This window comes from Solanum lycopersicum, chromosome 2 (assembly GCF_036512215.1).
Source record: "Solanum lycopersicum chromosome 2, SLM_r2.1".
In the NCBI taxonomy this organism is placed as follows: Eukaryota; Viridiplantae; Streptophyta; class Magnoliopsida; order Solanales; family Solanaceae; genus Solanum; species Solanum lycopersicum.
In genome coordinates, this window is record NC_090801.1 from 25,092,679 (window position 1) to 25,110,995 (window position 18,317).

At 35.7% G+C, this 18,317-nt stretch overlaps 1 protein-coding gene across 11 annotated transcripts; it reads right to left on the reverse strand.

The window, feature by feature from the left end:
- Nucleotides 1–548: 548 nt before the first annotated feature.
- On the reverse strand, nt 549–16,559 carry LOC101250171 (pterin-4-alpha-carbinolamine dehydratase 2, mitochondrial). Of its 11 annotated transcripts, none has more exons than XM_026029142.2 (8): nt 16,366–16,559; nt 16,151–16,204; nt 16,027–16,073; nt 15,255–15,358; nt 3,295–3,380; nt 3,106–3,229; nt 1,555–1,623; nt 549–897 (listed from the first exon to the last, which is right to left on the reverse strand). In XM_026029142.2, exons 2-8 carry the CDS (start codon nt 16,175–16,177, stop codon nt 791–793), a joined length of 564 nt encoding a protein of 187 aa, XP_025884927.1. In that variant the 5' UTR covers nt 16,178–16,204; nt 16,366–16,559; the 3' UTR covers nt 549–790. The 11 variants fall into 11 exon arrangements, with proteins under 11 accessions (XP_025884927.1, XP_025884932.1, XP_069149328.1 ...); XM_026029147.2 differs by having other exon boundaries at nt 16,156–16,204; nt 16,366–16,540; XM_069293227.1 differs by adding an exon at nt 1,362–1,408 and having other exon boundaries at nt 15,255–15,308; nt 16,027–16,204; nt 16,366–16,535.
- Nucleotides 16,560–18,317: the final 1,758 nt, after the last annotated feature.

Sequence of the window (18,317 nt, forward strand, 5' to 3'; positions counted from 1 at the left end):
ACATACTATTAATGAAGGAAATGCCACAAATTCAATCGAAGTAGTCTACAAAGACTATCTTAAATCAAAGCAATTGCACAATAGTGCCTCCTTCACTCCACTTGCAATGCATTGTTGGTCCACTAATAACTCTTTCCACATACCTATTTCTTTCTTATTTGTGTAAGTAAGAGAGGTATCTTAAATCAAAGCAATTGCACAATAGTGCCTCCTTCACTCCACTTGCAATGCATTGTTGTTCCACTAATAACTCTTTCCACATACCTACTTCTTTCTTATTTGTGTAAGTAAGAGAGGTGTCTGAACCAGTACGTCTGCACCTTAACTAAAAACCCAAATATAAATACCTCCCTCAAGCGTAATGGGAAACTTTGCTCATCAAACCTACAATTGTGGAAAATTCTATTTATCAAGCTTAAATATAGGAAACAAGGGAAATGAGATCGCCTAGCTTCTCTATTAGAATTTGAACTACCACTGGTCCACAACTGTAGGTTTGCATGACTTGAGAAACTGTAGGTTAATTTTTGTTCAACGGTCATGAAAGATGCAGAGAAAAGGTAGTTGAGATAAATTCATTAATTCCCCAACAAAGACCAGAATCAGCATATGAACCATGTCGCCAAACAATTGGAATACATTTTAAATGTGTCTCATAGTATTAACAAAATGCCCCTTGAAAAGACGATGTCCTCTAGATTTCATTTCTTAAATAACAACAGTACTCAAATGCCCATGATATCTAGTATATAAGAAACTAACATCATAATACAACTCTAAACTTGGAAGGTTAACCACTGCTTTGTGCTGGTTTGCTAAGTTTCTTGCTGAGAAGGTCCTGCACATCAAGCCCATTAACTTTGGCAGCTAGTATGAAATCATTTTCTGTGAGTCCACCTGCGGAAGAAAACAATTAAAACATTTTAACTTTGATTTAAGCTTTTTCATGAAAGGCAGCTTCTCTACATTTTCAAACAGAAAATTCTCCAAAACAATCCGCTCCCTCTATTTCAATTTATTTGGCCTACTTTCCTGTTTAGTCCGTTCAAACACGACTCTTTCCCTCTTTGACAAATCTTTAGTTTTAATATTCCCACATGGCATGTTTAAGATAACAAGATTAATGGGCATTTTAATATTTTTGACATATTTCTATTTTAAACAAGATTCAGAAGTCTTTTATTTTCTTAAACTATGTGTCAAAGTCAAAATAGGACAAACACATTAAAACGAAAGGGGTATTATTCAATGGACATTCAATCATCTAAATACAGACATACACTTCTCGCAGAATCACGTAAAGCCTGTAACTCATATAGAGTATGCCAGACTAAAGCTAGTTCAAAGCTACATCATCCTACCTCTCTGCATGTGAGTTCTGAAGAGTTGAGCAAACAAAACCAAAGGCCTTCATGAATGCATGAGCAGTGTATACTTGGTTCAGTAATATTCTTATCCTAAAAAACATAGCTAACAAGCTAGGGACTGAACAACAACATGAGCTTGTATATATTAAGGAGGAAAATAAATGGAGTTCAAAATTACAATTCTTACCCACAGAATGAGTCCATATATCAATTTTCACATTATTCCACCCAACAAGATGAAGATCTGGATGATGACCTGCAGAAAAATAACAAGAGTTCTTACTGAAAAAATAACTAATCCAACTATGTAATGCGAATAACGTGTGTAAGAACCTTTCCCGAAAATATATATAGAAAAAAATTGGGTCAGACAAAGCTAACTAGAAGGTGAAATGAAGCTGCAATCAAACTGGGATGACAGGCCAGAATTATTGCATTAGACTTCTTTTGAAACTGCTACATGCAAGAGACTTTGAACTCCCAAAAGTAAATACAGCCTCATTTCACAACTTGGGAATAAAGAAAAAAAGGGAACAGTTTCCTCTTGCTAACCTTTGTCTATCCCTTTAACGCTATTCCAGAATCTTCTTTTAGCTGCTACATCATAATCAGCACTTTGATTTTCCGTAACACTTACATGTTCTAGAGGAAGTTTAACATTGAAACCAATAGATTACATGCAATAGGTGCTTATGCAGCAATCAACTATCTTTGAAACGAGATCATTGATGCAGAATAAGTTATAATTTTATAAAAACTGCAAATTTAAGCTATAGAGTTCTTCCTAGAGATTTCCTCGCAGTGCTGTGGTACATAGAATTAATTTTGGATATGAAAGATTACTAGGCTGCTGATTTTTCACATATGGGAAGGATACTGCAGGGTAATTGCTCTGTCAAGTCATTAGGTCTATTGAAAGTAGTATGACCAGATACTGCAAGGGTGTTTGGTGCACTTGAGAGTACTTCATGCTCCATCTTTCAAAAGTGCTATTAATATGCCCAAAATACACTGAAGATGACAAAAATCAAAGAGCTGGTGCTATGTCAACATGGAAAAGATGCCCCATTTCTTCAGTTGAAATGTTATGTGCTGGCAAATTTAGGCTCATGAAGCGTTTAATGCTTGATGATAACTGGGTTATTATTAGAGGCTTCAGTAGCAGACAGACATCAGCTGGGGAGAAGCAGAATTTGTAAAGTGTATTCCTTTATGATAAAGCCAGAAATCTATGTATTAACCCATGCTTGGCGTGCTCAGCAGACAAACAATGCTGCATATTGTTTACCCTCCCGGATTTATGTGTGGAAGTACCTCACATCTACGATCAAATTTATGAAAATTGATTCACCACTTTGTATATTGGACAAAGAAATCCTGTCTGATTCACTAATTTGAGGAAGATACTAAAATTTCATACTTGAGAAGATATTGAGAGATTTATGGAACTGACAATGTGTGTCAGAAGATAAAAGCCAGGTCTTTCCTTTATCACCCCTCATTTTATTACGAGGCAGTAACTGTACTAATAAATGCTAAGATAGAATATGAAGAATTAGAATTCCAGATTTTATAGACAAGGTAAGTGGCCGTCTAAAGTAAAAGAAAAACATGTAGAAACAATAAATTATGCACAGAAGAAAAACTTGAAACAAACTTAACAAAGAAAATCCAAGGATCATGACACATAAAACAATATGATACACTCATAAGAAGGGTAAAACACAGGTACATATACCTTCAGCTTCTGCAACACTCGCCACCTCTTGAAAGAACTCCAATCCTTTGGTGAAAGTCTTGACCTTCCAGGACTTATGCAGCTTCAGTGTGCCACCATCATTCACCAAATCCCACCCCGACACCTGCACAAAGAAGTGTTAGCAGATGTAAAAGGACTGTCTACTTGAAACATGTTAAAACTGCAAACCTGTGGCATCAACTGATAGGCAGCTTCTTCAGTCATAGGCCTCAAATCCTTTGTGTTGCATGGTACACACTTCTTAGTTGACAAAACTGAAATGAATATTCAACTAATCAAAAATAGTCTCTGTTGGTTTTTTAATAAAGAAATTAAAAATTAATAGAGAAAGAATAATGAAAAAAAAACTTCAATGAGGTCAAAGAGAACTATTATTTTTCTTTCTTGAACTCTACATTTATAGGAACAAAAGAAGTAAAAAGATAATAATGAACTAGCCTAGAATATCTATGGGAAAAATATGTCTTAACAAACTAATTAGTAATTACTAATAAATAGGAAAAACTTAAAAAATTATTAACTAGGATTTATTCAAAAACTAAGCAGTAAAATAAAGTTACTACAATCCAAAAGCATAATTCTAACGGTCCTCCTTGCTTGCAGTTCCTCCTTGCTTGAGGAACTGACTTTGTTGGAATTGACCTCATGAACAAATTTGCCAATTCATCTTTTGTCTTGCAAGGCTTGTGTGCATCTTTTGTTGGATTAAATGAGAAGTTTTTCTCTCATTTTAACTTGTTAATCTCTTGCTTAGTAGAATCAAATTCGACAATATTTGTCCCCAAATAATAAATTAAACCCTTTTTCCATTAGATGACCGATACTCAATAAACTTTCACAAATATCAGGCACATAAAGAACATATTTATTTTGGTACCTGAATTTGTTTTAATTGCAATGGTCCCTTTTTATTTTGTACAAATACAGTCACCATTATCAATCCTAATTTTTTTATTTTTCATTGAAATGAACTCTTTAAAAAGATTTCTTTCGTATATAACAGTCAATCATCCAAAAATCATTTTTTAATTGAAAAGTAGGTTGTAAAAAATAAGTGATCTTTTTCTTTTCAGTGGTGACGTGGGCAACTACTTCATCTTTTTGAAATTTGCTTTTGCAAATCACAATTTCATGACCATGTTGTTTGCATATCTTGGATTGTGCATCTAGTCTCTTCCAACATTTATATGGAGGATGTTCATTTTTGCCATGGTGCTAACAAGGTGGGTAATTCTTCAAGAATTCAATTTTGCTTTGAGATTTGAGGTTAACTTAATTCTCCTTCAACCATGTCATCTTGCCTCATGAGTCTCCTTTGTTCCTGTACGTGCAAAAAAATTAATATTTTTTTGTCAAGATAATTTCGGACAGCAATCTTACCTTGTTAACAATACCAAGCAATCTATCAGTCTTACCTTGTTAACAATACCAAGCAATCTATCAGAGTATTCCCAGAGTATTCCTTGAGTGTTTGTGACTCTTTCGTTCTCTCATTAAATATAGTACCTTCATTCCTCGTATTCTTTCATCTCCAGCATGTTCTTTCTTTATATAATCCCAAATTTCTTTTGGTGATGTGAGAGCGATGATTCTCATGAAATAGTTGTTGTAACAACAGCAAACAAAGTTGCTCCTACCTTGGACCAATGTTATCAAAGGCACGCTTTAAGCGCGCTTAAGCCTTGAAGTGAGGCTCAAAACGTGTTGATCGCTTCTCCTCGCTTTATGTGCGCTTCAGTGTCATCTTTTCTAGTGAGTCTTGATCTGGCCCATGGTGAGTAATTTCATAATGCTCTTCCGGGGCTTCCCAAAGATCAAGAGCCTCAAAGTAGGTTTCCATTCTCACATCCCATAGTTGATAACTCTCACCATCAAAAGTAGGAGTCATTCGTGAAAAAGGCTTGATGAAAAAGGCACATGATACTAATTGGGTTGGTCATCCGAGTGTGATAAGGATGCTAGCGCTACTTTGCCATATCTATTTCTGGCCATGGATATCGGTTCTGCATCAAGAACTTGTTGAATTTGCATGGTGTTATCTGAAACATATTGCCTATTTTGCCCTTCAAATTGATCATTCTCTTCCAATTGACTAGGATTTTCTTCGACATTTCTATGATCTGCATGTTTTCGGATGTTGGAATTTCTGCGTTTGCATCATCTTTCCCTGTTGGTTACCTTTCAACTTCCCCCACTTCGATTCTTAGTTTGTGAACACCTCTAGAAATTTTGAGGCAGGAGTCTTCAGCTCCATCAGGTCTCTGCAATGTTTCCCCTATAGTTCATATGATTTCTATTATCTAGAGGTACCTATATGCCCCTCTTGAGATATTTGTGACTTGGATAAAAGGTTTAGATTATGTTTTGGCCTTTGGCCTTCACTAATTTTTTTTAGGACTGGGTTATTGTAATTTCCATTAAAGAATTGGCCCAAAAACTCTCATCTTGTGTTCCCTAGGTTTGCCATGTGTTCCCACATGGGCATGTGGGCCCACCTCTGTACTTTGACCAGAATCCTTAAAAGCACTCACCTCTTTGCCTTTTGGCTCTTCAGCAAAGAACCATTGTTTAAAAGAATTAGGGCAACCGAAGTTGCTCTTGTCGCCGACCACCACCCTCATCGAAGCTTCCGACCAAATTTCCTTAACATATAAAGCCCCACCACTTTTAACCTTCACATTCTTTGGGGTATCACGCCCATCTCCTCGGACCTTTATCCTCGCCCACTTGAGGTGGTTACTCAATTGTGTTTCTTCTTTTGTTTTGACCCAACCCCCGCAGACGTCGCCAATTGCCTTGAAAGTTTTTTGAGACCTTAAGTGCAAAGGAAGTCCCATTATTCTAGTGAAGGTTACCTCGGTGCTATGTTTTTCCTCGACAGCCCCGAGTAGTGGGCTCCACCATTGTAGATTGACCGGCGAATTCTTCCAAGTTCAGTCACCGACCACCACCTGCTCTGCTATAGTTCTAAAAGCAAACTCAAAGAGGAATAAGTCATTCCCCATCTCATAAATATTCGGACCAAAAGACTGCTTCGAGCAGTTGTTGGTCCAATTTGTGACTTCTGTGAGAGTAATGGTAGCATTAACTCCATTCACAAGTTTACCCACCAAACTTCTTAGAACCTCACTATGATAGCTATCGGCATCATTTATGTAGATTTCTGTTCCCCCTCTTTGAAGTGCAACTGCAATCATCAGCCCCATCTACATCAGTCCCTACTCTATTCACCCATTTATTTACTGCTTTTAAATGCCTCTGCATAAGGTATATGTTTGTTGGCCAATCTAAAGTTCTCAACATTATTTAACGGTTTAAATCTTCCGACCAATCTTCCAACTTTATTAGGTATATCATTCCAGCCAGAGTCAAGAGTTAACTCTGAAATAATAAGGACAAACCTCCGTATGCCCCTCACATTAATTAGACTCACATATCTTCCAAAATTATTAAAGTTTTGAGCACAAAAGATCTCAGAAAAGGCATCTTTCTTCTTCTATCTTTCAACTCTATTTCCCATTGTCACGAAGGCTTCTCGCCGAGTTTTGACAATCCATTCCATAGCCCTTGTGTTGAAAGTTGTTCTGGTAATGGCGTTCCTTCCTCTTTCAGTCTATTCGAACCATTCCCCTGCCGTCCCGCTGGCCTTTGTCACATCAAAAGACTTGAAACCTACCGCAAAAAAGATGGTATCTTCCATGTTGTTTGAGAAAAGAGATGAATAGTGCGAAAGGAAAGGACATGGGAGAAAGAAAGAGAAAAGAGAAAGGGAAAAGGGAAAAGGGTAAGTGAAAGTGAAGGAAAGAAGGAGAAAGGTTCCGCTGACGAGAAGGATCACCGGAGAAGTGCCTGGGAACAATGCCCAATGTGGGATCTTGCTTTAGAGTTTAGATACCCCAACATGTAGAAGGCTGAATGTAGATGGGGCTCTCTAGGTGCATGGAGTTCAACAATTAGTCAATTCATGCATGCACCTAGAGAGCCCCACCTACAGGCAGCCTTCCACATGTTGGGGTATCTAAAACAAGATCCCACATAGACCATTTTCATGTCCAATTCAGATGACTACACAATAAAATCTTTTTGTGATTCAGACTGGGCCTCATGCCTTGACACTGGAAAATTTGTCACTGGTTATGTTGTTTTTACTTGGTGACAGTCCTGGAGTTGGAAATCTGATAAGCAGGAAACCATTTCCTCATCTTCAGCTGAGACAGAATACAGGTCTCTTAGGAAGGTGGTTGGTGAGCTGGTGTGGTTGGTAAGGTTGTTTGATGAACTAACAGTTCCCACCACTGGTCCATTTCATGTGTTTTGTGATAGTCAATCTGCATTACGCATTGCAAGAAATCTTGGCTTCCATGAGCGTACTGTCAGTTTGTTAGAACCAAACTTCAGGAGGGACTCATTATTATACACCATGTTGGTACTAAAACCCTTACTGGGATTGAGGATTCTACTGTTTCCACTAGTTGGCAGTGATTGTATCACCTCCAACTTGGGGGTATTGAAACTACATCTACTCACATCTCCAACTTAGGTATGAGTTAGTTAGATATTTCATTAACTGTTGCCAGCTGTATAACAGCAGTAACTGAGGTGTTCATTTGAGTTAATTAGAATAGATTTCTCCTCCTTGTATAACTAGGTAGCTTGTATTCATTTCGTAACTACTTCCGATAATCTGAAAATCTGAGGCAGTTTTCCTTTCTATGTTTATTATCAATGGCATCGAGTGTTTAGCATTAGTGGTGATCATGAAGCTGCAATCCAAGCTCAAGTAACTGGATTTAATAGAAACTGATCTGAAATTTTCGACAGCCAATCAACCTCAAACAGTCAAACTGATGGCCAAACAAAGCGAATCAATCACTTGGTAGAAGAATAATTGAGTCATTAATATGACAGCTAGACAATGGAATTGCGCAGACTTGTTGGATAAAAAATAGTTTTGTTATAATCTGCATAAGTCATCAGTAACAGAGATGAGTCCCTTTGAAGTGGTTTTAGGCAGGCAAACCTACAACGCTGCTAGATGTCGCTATCAAAAGAAGCAAGGAAAATGTCCAGTCGCTTATCGTGCTGCAAGAGACAAACATGAGATGCTTGCAGAAGTGCAAGACATCTTGCGCATGGCCCAGAGTTGGATGAAGAAGTATGCTGATCTGCATAAGCGCAAATTAGAGCTGGGCAACAATGCGCTGCTAAAACTCTCCTCAAATCCAAAACAGATTGTGAGTAAACTCAGGCATAGGGGACTGATCCCCATGTATGATGGACCATTTGAAGTTGTTTAGAAGATAAGCGACGTTACTTACAAGCTGAAACTGGCGGAAAGGTTGAATATTCATCCGACCCATATGAGCTTTTTGAATCCATACTTTGAAGATGCTGAAAATTCAAGAAGGATAAAGGTAAAGCGGGCTCCTACAGTGGTGAACACAGAGTTTGAAGCTGAGATTGAAAAGATACTTGATCACTGGGTTCTTGAAAAAAGAAAGAAGAATATGAGGACAGAATTCTTGCTACATTGTAAGGGCCAGAAGCGGACGCTTCTGGTCTTGAAGTGTGATGCTAACAGAAGCGGCGAAGCAAGAAAAGCAATGCTTTTTTTTTCTTAAGTTTTAAATGATCAATTTTAAAAGAAGTTCTAAGACTTAGCATGTCCTCAGCAACATTCATAACAGTAGGGTTTGCTTCAGGTACTTTCTCTTTTCTTTCTCTTTTCTTTCTCTTTTCTTCTTTTTTCTTCTTTCTTTCTGGTGTAGTGGTGCTGCTATCATGGGGTTCTTTTCTTCTACTCTTTCTATTCTCTTCTATCCTCTGTTCTCATCATCTATGTTTTGCTCTTATTTTTTGAATTATTGGTTGCTGATTTTCTTTTCTTAACATTGATTAAACTATATGTTGATAAGTAGTTTTCCGTAGAAGTTATTAAACTACATGTTTCTGAATCTTATTTTCCTCAACAGCAACTAAAATATATGTTGCTGAATTTTATTTCCATAACACTGAATAAAATATTGCTGAATTGTTTTTCTTAACAGTGATGAATATCTTGTAGAAGTAGAACTTTAGGAGAAATTAAAGTAATAATAGCTTTGATATCGTTTGTCTTATGGTCTATGGAGGTTTGTGATATCTATTTTTTTTGTTTTTAATTTGGATTTCTGCTTATATATGTTCTCTCATTTATTTTGGTCTTTTTTCTTTCAAGTTGCACTTCATTTAAATGAAGAGAGCGCTTCACTTAGAGCATGAAGTGGGGCCTTGTCGCTTTTTTCCGCATCGCGCTTCCAAAAACACTGACCCATAATTTTATATCTTCCACCTTTTTCATCATCTGCAATAACCTATTAAGAAGAGCAAAAGATTTGAAGGAACAATTTGTAATGGTTAACAAGTTAGTGGGAGTGAAAGATGAAAAGGGCTAAGATTGGACATGCAAGGAGTCCTAATCAACCAACGATATTTTCTATTGGAGTTGAGGGGAACTGATTTGGTATTGGGGATGAAATGGTTAGTCACATTAGGTGAGATGAGGGTCAATAGGAAACTTCTTAGTTCTTAACATGAGATCCACAGATGCGGGAAGATCGGTGTTGCTTCGACGGATCCATGTATGGTTCGGACAGTTGTGTCACTCAAAGCCATGACCAATTTCTTGATTGAGTTGAATCAGGTAACAATAACTGAAGATGAAGCCATCTATAAAATCAAGAAGAATGAAAAGTTATTACTTGATTACCCAGAAGTAACCAAGTAGGTGAGCCTTGGACCTACCACGGTACCACCACGTCGTTCTTGAAATCATGTTATTAACCTTCAATGTGGAGCACAACCATCGAATATTCGTCCATATTGATATCCTCATTCTCAAAAAGTAGAGATCGATAGTTTGGTCAAAGAGATGATGTTGTTGGAATCATTACGGCTAGAACTAGTCCATACTCTAGTCCAGTATTACTAGTTTTTTTTAGTAGGACGGAAGTTGGAAAATTTGTGTGGATAATCGGGCTCTTAATGATGAGCTAGGGGAGCCACCATATTTTCCAAGTTGGATCTTTGGTCAGGTTATCATCAAATTAGCTTTCAAGGTGGAGATGACGCAAAAACAGCCTTTCACGCCCATGAGAGACATTATGAGTTTGTGGTCATACAATTTGGCTTGACCAATGTACCCTCGACTTTTCATCACTGGATTTTCACGAATCATTTGCAAAAGCTTTGATGATATTTTGAGTTACAATAGGGACTATCTTCACATCTTGGGCATTTGAAGGTTGTTTTGGATAATTTTCGACCAGTTTCAACTAATAATCAACAAGAAAAAATGCACATTTGGTCAGCTTGAACTTGAATATATAGGCCATATCATCTACTTTGAAGGAGTGCAAACTGACTCCTCCAGTATTGAGCGTGTGAAATCTTAACCAGTTCCTAGAGATATCAAGTCTTTGCTACGATTTTTGGGACTTAGCAGATTTTACAGAAAATTTGTCAAAGATTATGATAAGATTGCTGCCCATTTTTCATGGGGAGAATGAACCCAACAAGCAATTGAGGTATTGACGTTGGTTATGCCTTAAATACCAGTTTAGCAATGCGGAACTTTTCTCCCATTGATGCTTCGGGATTTGGTGTTGGTGCAATTTTAATGCAAAATGGTAAACATATTGCCTATTTCAATCGAATCATTTCTTCTACAGCAAGACAATGTTCAGTATATGAATGGGAGCTAATGGCTATATTGTTGGTTGTCAAGAGATGGAATCACTACTTTATGGGCCATCATTTCATCATTTAAACTGGCCAAAAAAAAACCTTAAATTTTTGCTAGAACAAAAGTTATGGATGAGAATCCGTCAAAATGAGTTTTCAAACTCATGGGCTATAAGTTTGAGATCGAAGTACAGACCATGTGCTCACAATAGAGTGGTTGATGCATTGTCTAGAAGCGGAAAATTTGCGAAGTTATATGTGTTCTCAATTTGGAAACAAGTACAATGAGACGTCAAAATGGCTTCTATTTTGCAAAAGTCAATTTCAGGACAACTAGAGCTTGAAGAATGGATGTCTACTAATCAACAGACGCTTGGTTCTACCAAAAGGATTATCTCAAATACCTAGGCTATTGAAAGAGTTTCATTCTTTTCTTATATAAGGTCATTCAAGGTATCTTTGCACATATAAGAGGCTATCCAAGAATATGTATTAGAAGGTATGAATAGGGATGATCAAGACCTCATTGCTAGGTTGAAATTTGACAAAAGAACAAGGCTCAAACTTTGAGTCCTGCAAGGTTACTCCAACCTTTGCCTATACCTCATCATGTATAGGAGGATGTAAGTCTAGACTTCATTATTGTTACTAGTCTTCATAAATCTCATAAGTTTGATACTATACTGGTTGTGCTGGATCATCTTAGTAAGTATGCACATTTTATTCCACTTTCACACCCTTTTAATGTTAATGATGTGGCCACTTTTTCATAAAGGAATGATTTCCTAAAATTTGTTGTGTTTGATTGTGTCTGTGTTCATAAGCCAATTTTGCAGGGAACTATTCAAATTAGTTGGTGCTACCTTGCGCTATAGCTCTTCCTATCATCCAAAAATCGACGGGCAAACAAAAAGGGTTACTAGGAGTTTGGAGACATATGTCTGTTGTATGGCAAGAGAAAATCCTAAGAAATGGTCCCACTCGTTATCTTGAACTGAGTATTGGTTTAATACATCCTTTAACAGATCTATAGATATGACACCCCTTAGAGCATAATACAAAAGGGATCCATTATCAGTTTTCACATGGATGACACTACTTCAGTGGTGGAAGAAGTAAATGAGCAGGTGCGCTCTAGAAATTTGATCTTGACTGAACTCAAATGAACATTTGTGACAAGCACAACAAAGAATGAAGAATCAAGTTGATCTACATCCCAAGTAGTGTTTTGGACAGCGACAAGGGTCTGTCTCGCCTCGTGCGAGACGAGCGACGAGGCGCTCCCTTTTTGAATTGAGGCGTTAATTAATACCAAAAACTTAAAATATTTAATTGCATATATATATATATATATGTGTGTGTGTGTGTGTGTGTGTGTGTGTATATATATATGTATCGAAAACCACAACAGCAATAATGTATTAACAAATATTTCAATTCAATAACTCCCAATAAATACTAGATACTAAAACTTTAGAACTTGAATGACTCAATAATTCATAAGATAATTAACAAGCAATAATAGAACTTAAAAAACAGGGATTGGGCACTGCCGAGTGTCGACAGACACAAAAAAAAAGAACAGGAAAGAAGAAGAAACAGTGCTAAAAACGTACCTGCTAAGGTCGCAAAGCATAGGACTGAAGAAGAAAGATGAAGAAAGAGAAGTTGAGCTAGAGAGAGAAAAAATGAGAAAAGAGTCGTGTTTGTCCAAAACACCAAATAAACCCTAATATTGCCTTTTAATTATTAAATCGGACCTTTTTTATGAAAAAAAAAAGGTGACACCTCTGTCGCCTTGCCGCATCGCCACTCCCCTATTTCGCCTTTTGTCGACCTTTTGAGATCGCATCGCCTCACTAGTAATAGTCGACAAGGACTTGCTTCGTCTCGACTCTCGCCAAAGGCGATAAGGCGCTTACCTTTCACAACCCTATCATAGAAAACTGATTTTTGAGAGAGGCGAAATGGTATGCGTATATCTCAAACTTTTTCCCTATAAACTACATTCTTTGGCTAAGAAGATCAATGAAAAACTCAATCCCCACTTTTTTGTCCCTTTCAAGATTCTAGAAAAGCTTGATCCTGTAGCTTCTCGGTTGGAGTTACCGATTGGAGCATGCATTCATCCAGTGTTTCATGTTGCATAGTGGAGGAAATGCTTGCTCCCAACTACTCCTGCTCAAAACCTACCTCCATTTCTTACCCAAGATTTGGAGCTTCAGGTTGTGCCTGAAGAAGTGAGGAAGACTAGAAAGCTAATCAATGCTAAAGTTAATCAAGTGGAAGGCCCTGCTAGAATTTAAGAATACTATGGAGGACTATACAATCATCGATCTACAATTTCCCGACTTTCACCTTGAGGACAAGGTAACTCTTAAAGGAAAGGGTAATGATGAGCCTCATGTTATAAAAACTTATAAAAGGAGGCAAAAAATAAACAATTGAAAAACTTATTAACAGTTATGAGACAGTTTCACATCTATTGGGTTGTTTTTTTTTTGGAGGGAAGGGGCAGGGCAGTTTGAGGGAGATATTCAGAAAAGAACGAGAAACATCTGGGAGAGTTCTAGCCTCTCGAATGCCTACCGATGTTGAAACTTGTGAAATCTTATGGGTCGCTTAGTAGAGTGTATTAGAAAAACAATGCATGCATTAGCTTTGTGTATTACTAGTACCCAACTTGGTCCTAATTTTTTACCTACGTATAACTAATGATTTCATTTGCTATGCACTCTATTGTGTATTACTAATACATGGAAATCCATGGTATTAGTAATGCAAAGGGTTTTGATGCATGCATTGGCATGACGAAAGATACAATTGCCCGTCAAAACCTTGTCCACATCCTTTTCACCATATTTGTTGAGGCTATTTTGGTAAAAAATACTTTTTTCTGGAAATAATGCAATGCATGTTATTTTAAATACACCAAACCAAACAATGCATAAAAACTAATGCAAGCATAACGAATACAAGCATTACTAATACACTTTATTCAGCATTTTGTAATACACTTTACCAAGTGACCCTTTAATGTTATGTATAGTATAAATAAATTTCATACATGTCCAAGGATGTAATTTATGGTGTTAGCAAGGTCCAAGTGGTTGCTTTCAAATTTCTTCTTGTAATACCAGTGTATTTAGTGTGAAACATCAATATTTGCTCCTTTATTTAATGTTTCTCCAGAAAAGTCCATAAAATAACATTCACTGCTGCTACCATTTTGATTGTGCAGTTTCATTAAGCTGAGAAAACTACTCTAATCCCACCCTAATCCCCAATTCCCCCCACCCCCAACAAAAAAAAGGGAAAACTTAAACAAGCAAATTATACCCACATGATTTATGGAATATTAGACCAATAATAGGGATGGCAATGTGCAAGGCCCCAAAATTCTTTGATATTCATTTGGACTAACTACAACCCTAATGAATGGATTAAGGTGATAGCTAATGCCACAAGATGAAGATGGCATAATAGGAATCATGAAAATGTCTTGAAGATGGAGAGGAGCTAGCTAAGTTCATGTTGTTGTCTGACTCTAAGGACATAATTTAGAGTCTTCTGCCAAGTTCATGCTAAGTTCATGTCTCAGCATGGAAAGTGCTCTACATGACAAACTTTATAACCCTGTGTTAAGTTCATCCATGAAAATGACCCCCATACCTATATATATATAAGTGCAAAAGTGGAAATTTTTACCCTTAACAAGAACAAGAAGGCTATGACTTGAGTTTGGGGAGTTTTTATCAAGTGTAATAATTCATCACAGAAAGTAAGATCCTACCGTGTAATACATTAAATCATTACTCCTAGTCGCAAGTAATAACAAGAATTCATCTTGAAATCATTAGATTTTCATCAAGTATTACGTTGATGTATGTGCAGGTCAGGTTTTGTGGACAAGCAGGCTATGGGCTAGATCATTCCCTCACTCTCTAGTAGTTGTTAGGTGAACTCTGCTTTTGGTTCGTGGAATCTCATTAGTTTTGGTCAAACATTCAATTATTCTTTTATTTATTTTGAGGAATTCCCGGGAATCCTTGCCCTAAATTATCCGTCCGTTATTCTGTAGTCTTCATAGACATATACATGGTAAAGTTGAGTAGTTGAGTTTTCAATTTCACTTTGTGTTTCTAATTTCACAGCTTTTGAGAAGTATAAAAATATCATTTAAATGAAATTTCAGACAATAAGTACAGTGACTTTTGAATAAATGTTGGTTTACATGACATACTAGATCTAGACCAGAACAAGATGGTAAATAAGGTTCGTGAGATACCACTTACCGATCATGATTCGACTTGAAATCGGGGTGTGACAAACAAACAGAAAAAGTTGCCTTGAACAATTTCACTATCAAAGATAAGAATAGTTGCTGATGAGATCCAATGACACACCTGCTGCTGAAGACAAAGTCTTAATCCCGTAATGAGTGTTAGTTTTTGCTGACACTGCAAGATTACTGCACATTACCCCAGTTCCAGCTACATGTGTATTTGAGCTGTATAGGCATATAAATATGCACATGGAATAATTCACACTAAAATTAGGTGTAATGGTGTGGATTGGGAAAGAAGGAGCGTGTATAGAACTTTAACGAGGGAAAGAGAAGTACAGGAAAATGCAAACATATCCTGAATTTGAGAAGGTAATATAAATCATATTGGAACCATAGTGAAGCAAGAGAAATAGATGACCGTGACAGGATAGGGAAGGCATTTTTATAACACAAATTATGGACCTGAGCAAATCATTCCTCCGGCAAATTGGGTTGTTTGTTCACAAACTTGACATTTCTAATCATATTGTTTCCTACAAAAACCTATAAATTACAACCTTTTATTTACTAAATGAAGTGCACTTTTCTCCTTCAATAGGATAAAGTTTACACTCAAACGATGAGATAGTGATAAACATAGAATACTAATAAAAAATGTGGACATGATTGGCTAAAGCAATGCAGTTTTTGTCAATTTTAATTTTGACAAATTATGAAACATAGGGAAATCAGGAGTGAATAAATAAAGAGGAGAGGCCGTGATTGTAGAGATCTATAATACAAATTGATTACCCATACACAATTTATAAAGCTCGGGATAAATAGAGTAACAACCCCATATACATAACGAGATTGAGAGTGAAGAAACCTAAATGAATTAGAGTGAGTACCTTCCATTGTTTCTGTACAAGGTTTGGGAGAGTGATGTAAACGATATCTGAAGAAATTGAAAAGAATGTCAATACATAAGTACAACACCGGAGAGGAGGAAAAAAAAGTGTCCAAGAGATTTGCCAGACGAGCTTGAAGCGTTCGAATCATCGATGATTCCTGCCACCTGTTTGATAACTTGAAAAAATTGAACAAAATGGAGAGACGAAGTACAAAAGGTCAAATTCACTTAAAAAATTTATCAAATTAAATTAGGTCCAAATTAATATAATAAAAAAAAATCTTTTTGAAAATACAAATACACCCCATCTCATCCCACTTTTTAAAAAAAGAATTACCTCTTCCAATCACCTTCTTAAAAAAAAAGACCAGCTCCTCTTCTTGGAAAAAGAAAAGGCTAAATTTTCGTTGCCACCGTCACTCAATCGGAAAACTCAACGTCGTAGCCAGCAGTCACTTTCCTACCCAGGCATCTCTATCCAATCCTCTATTTTACGACACCTTAAATGTCACATTATGATCACGTATTGTTATCTTATATTTAAATTATTGCATTATATATTATATTTTTAAATTAAAATTTTCATAGATTTTAATTTTGTGTATTCTTTATAACGAAAAATAATAATACAATAAAATATTATTATTGACGAAAATTAGAAAAAAAAAATAAAATACTATTATTTTAAATTAAAGTAGTATATACTAGATAATATCTTTTAAAAATATTATATTACATTTAAAAAAAATTAATGCATACTAGATATTTAATTAATAAAATTATATGTAAAATAATATGTTCATTAGAAAGTAATAAAAATAATAATAAAATAATGAAAAAGTTAAATAGAGAGTGGAGAACTACTATTCAACTCTCTAAATTTGAATAATAGACAGTGATTTGGAGATGGGTTGGAGTGCTCGTTCTCTATTTACTCTACAAATAAGAGAATGGAGAGTAAAATAGATGTGGGTTGGAGATGATCTAAGTAAATCGCAATTTTTTTTTGGAAAATTACAGAATTTGTAAACGAAGAATAGTGTCAAAAAATCAAATTTTGAATTTCTTTTTTTGGGTTAATTAACAAAAACTCGTTCTATAGTCGAGAAAATTGAATAATTAATTTATGTTTTTCCTTGTTTATGAAAGAAAATCATGAAATCCAAAAAATTCTAAATTTTGGGAAATCCTAAGAATATGTGATATATGTTTTTTTTGTGAAAACTCTTTTTTTATCTTTTTTTTTTACGAGCATTTCGTTGGTTCAAGTAGTGTCAAACATAATTTTTGTTGAAAATTCTTAGTAAGCATATTGTTGAAAAACATTAGTGTCATCTGTTGTAGAGCATTTTGTTGGTTCAAGTAGTGTTAAACATAGTTTTTGTTGAAAATTCTTAGTAGGCATATTGTTGAAAAATATTAGTGTAATTTGTTACAACATATGACTTTATGTTGGTAGAAATGCAGTCAGTTCAGTTTTCCAACATATAACTTATTTATTGAAAAAAGTTTCATTTATTGGTAGAAATCAAACATTGTGGCATTTGTTGCAACAGGTCATTTATGTCTTAAAGCAACAGAATGGTCATTTGTTGTAACAAGTTATTCATATATTGCTACAAATTGGTCATATGTTAGCAACAAGTCACTCATGTACTACAAAAGAAAGTTCATTTTTGTCAACAGAGGGATCATATGTTGCAACAAATGATCTATCTTCTGAAAAAGTATTTTTTTGTATTTTAAGCTTTTAAATGAGCAGATACTCAATCTTTTGTTGCTCCGTCTTCTAACAGCAAGTGTTCTTGTTATCTATGAAGGATACCAACATAAACAGATTATTTTCTTAATTTTTTAAGAAATTGACAAACACTATTAAGGAATTGACATATAATAATTATTTACTTTCGTCAAAAATGATTGCATGGTCTTTGAAATTTACGAGGTTGAAAAATGTAATCTACAGATAACTATCTAATATATATTAAACAAAAAGACAAATATCAAGTTCTACTGCTCCATTATCTTCTCGATCTTTGATAGATTTTAGCTCAACCTCCAAAAGGCAATGAGAAAGTCACTTCTGATGTGCGGCAATAATTTATTTGAAGGTTATAATATTTTCGACGAGGGTCCAACTTAACTAGTGGTACCATTCTCCAAATGGATACATGAGGGGCATTAGAAGCAACATCTACAAAGTAAGTAAGTGTACTATTATTAATATTCTTGATGTCCACTAATTAATTATGTTTATACAATTACATAAAAGACCAGGATGAGCACTTC

Bases quoted from the DNA above. Each gene is read 5' to 3' on its own strand.
- LOC101250171 (XM_069293226.1), bottom strand. From the start codon at position 16,177: ATGATTCGAACGCTTCAAGCTCGTCTGGCAAATCTCTTGGACACTTTT. The intron at 15,309-16,026 runs GTACTCACTCTA...GTAATCTTGCAG, and splicing joins TTGTACAGAAACAATGGAAG to TGTCAGCAAAAACTAACACT. The intron at 898-1,554 runs GTAAGAATTGTA...TTTCTTCCGCAG, and splicing joins TATATGGACTCATTCTGTGG to GTGGACTCACAGAAAATGAT.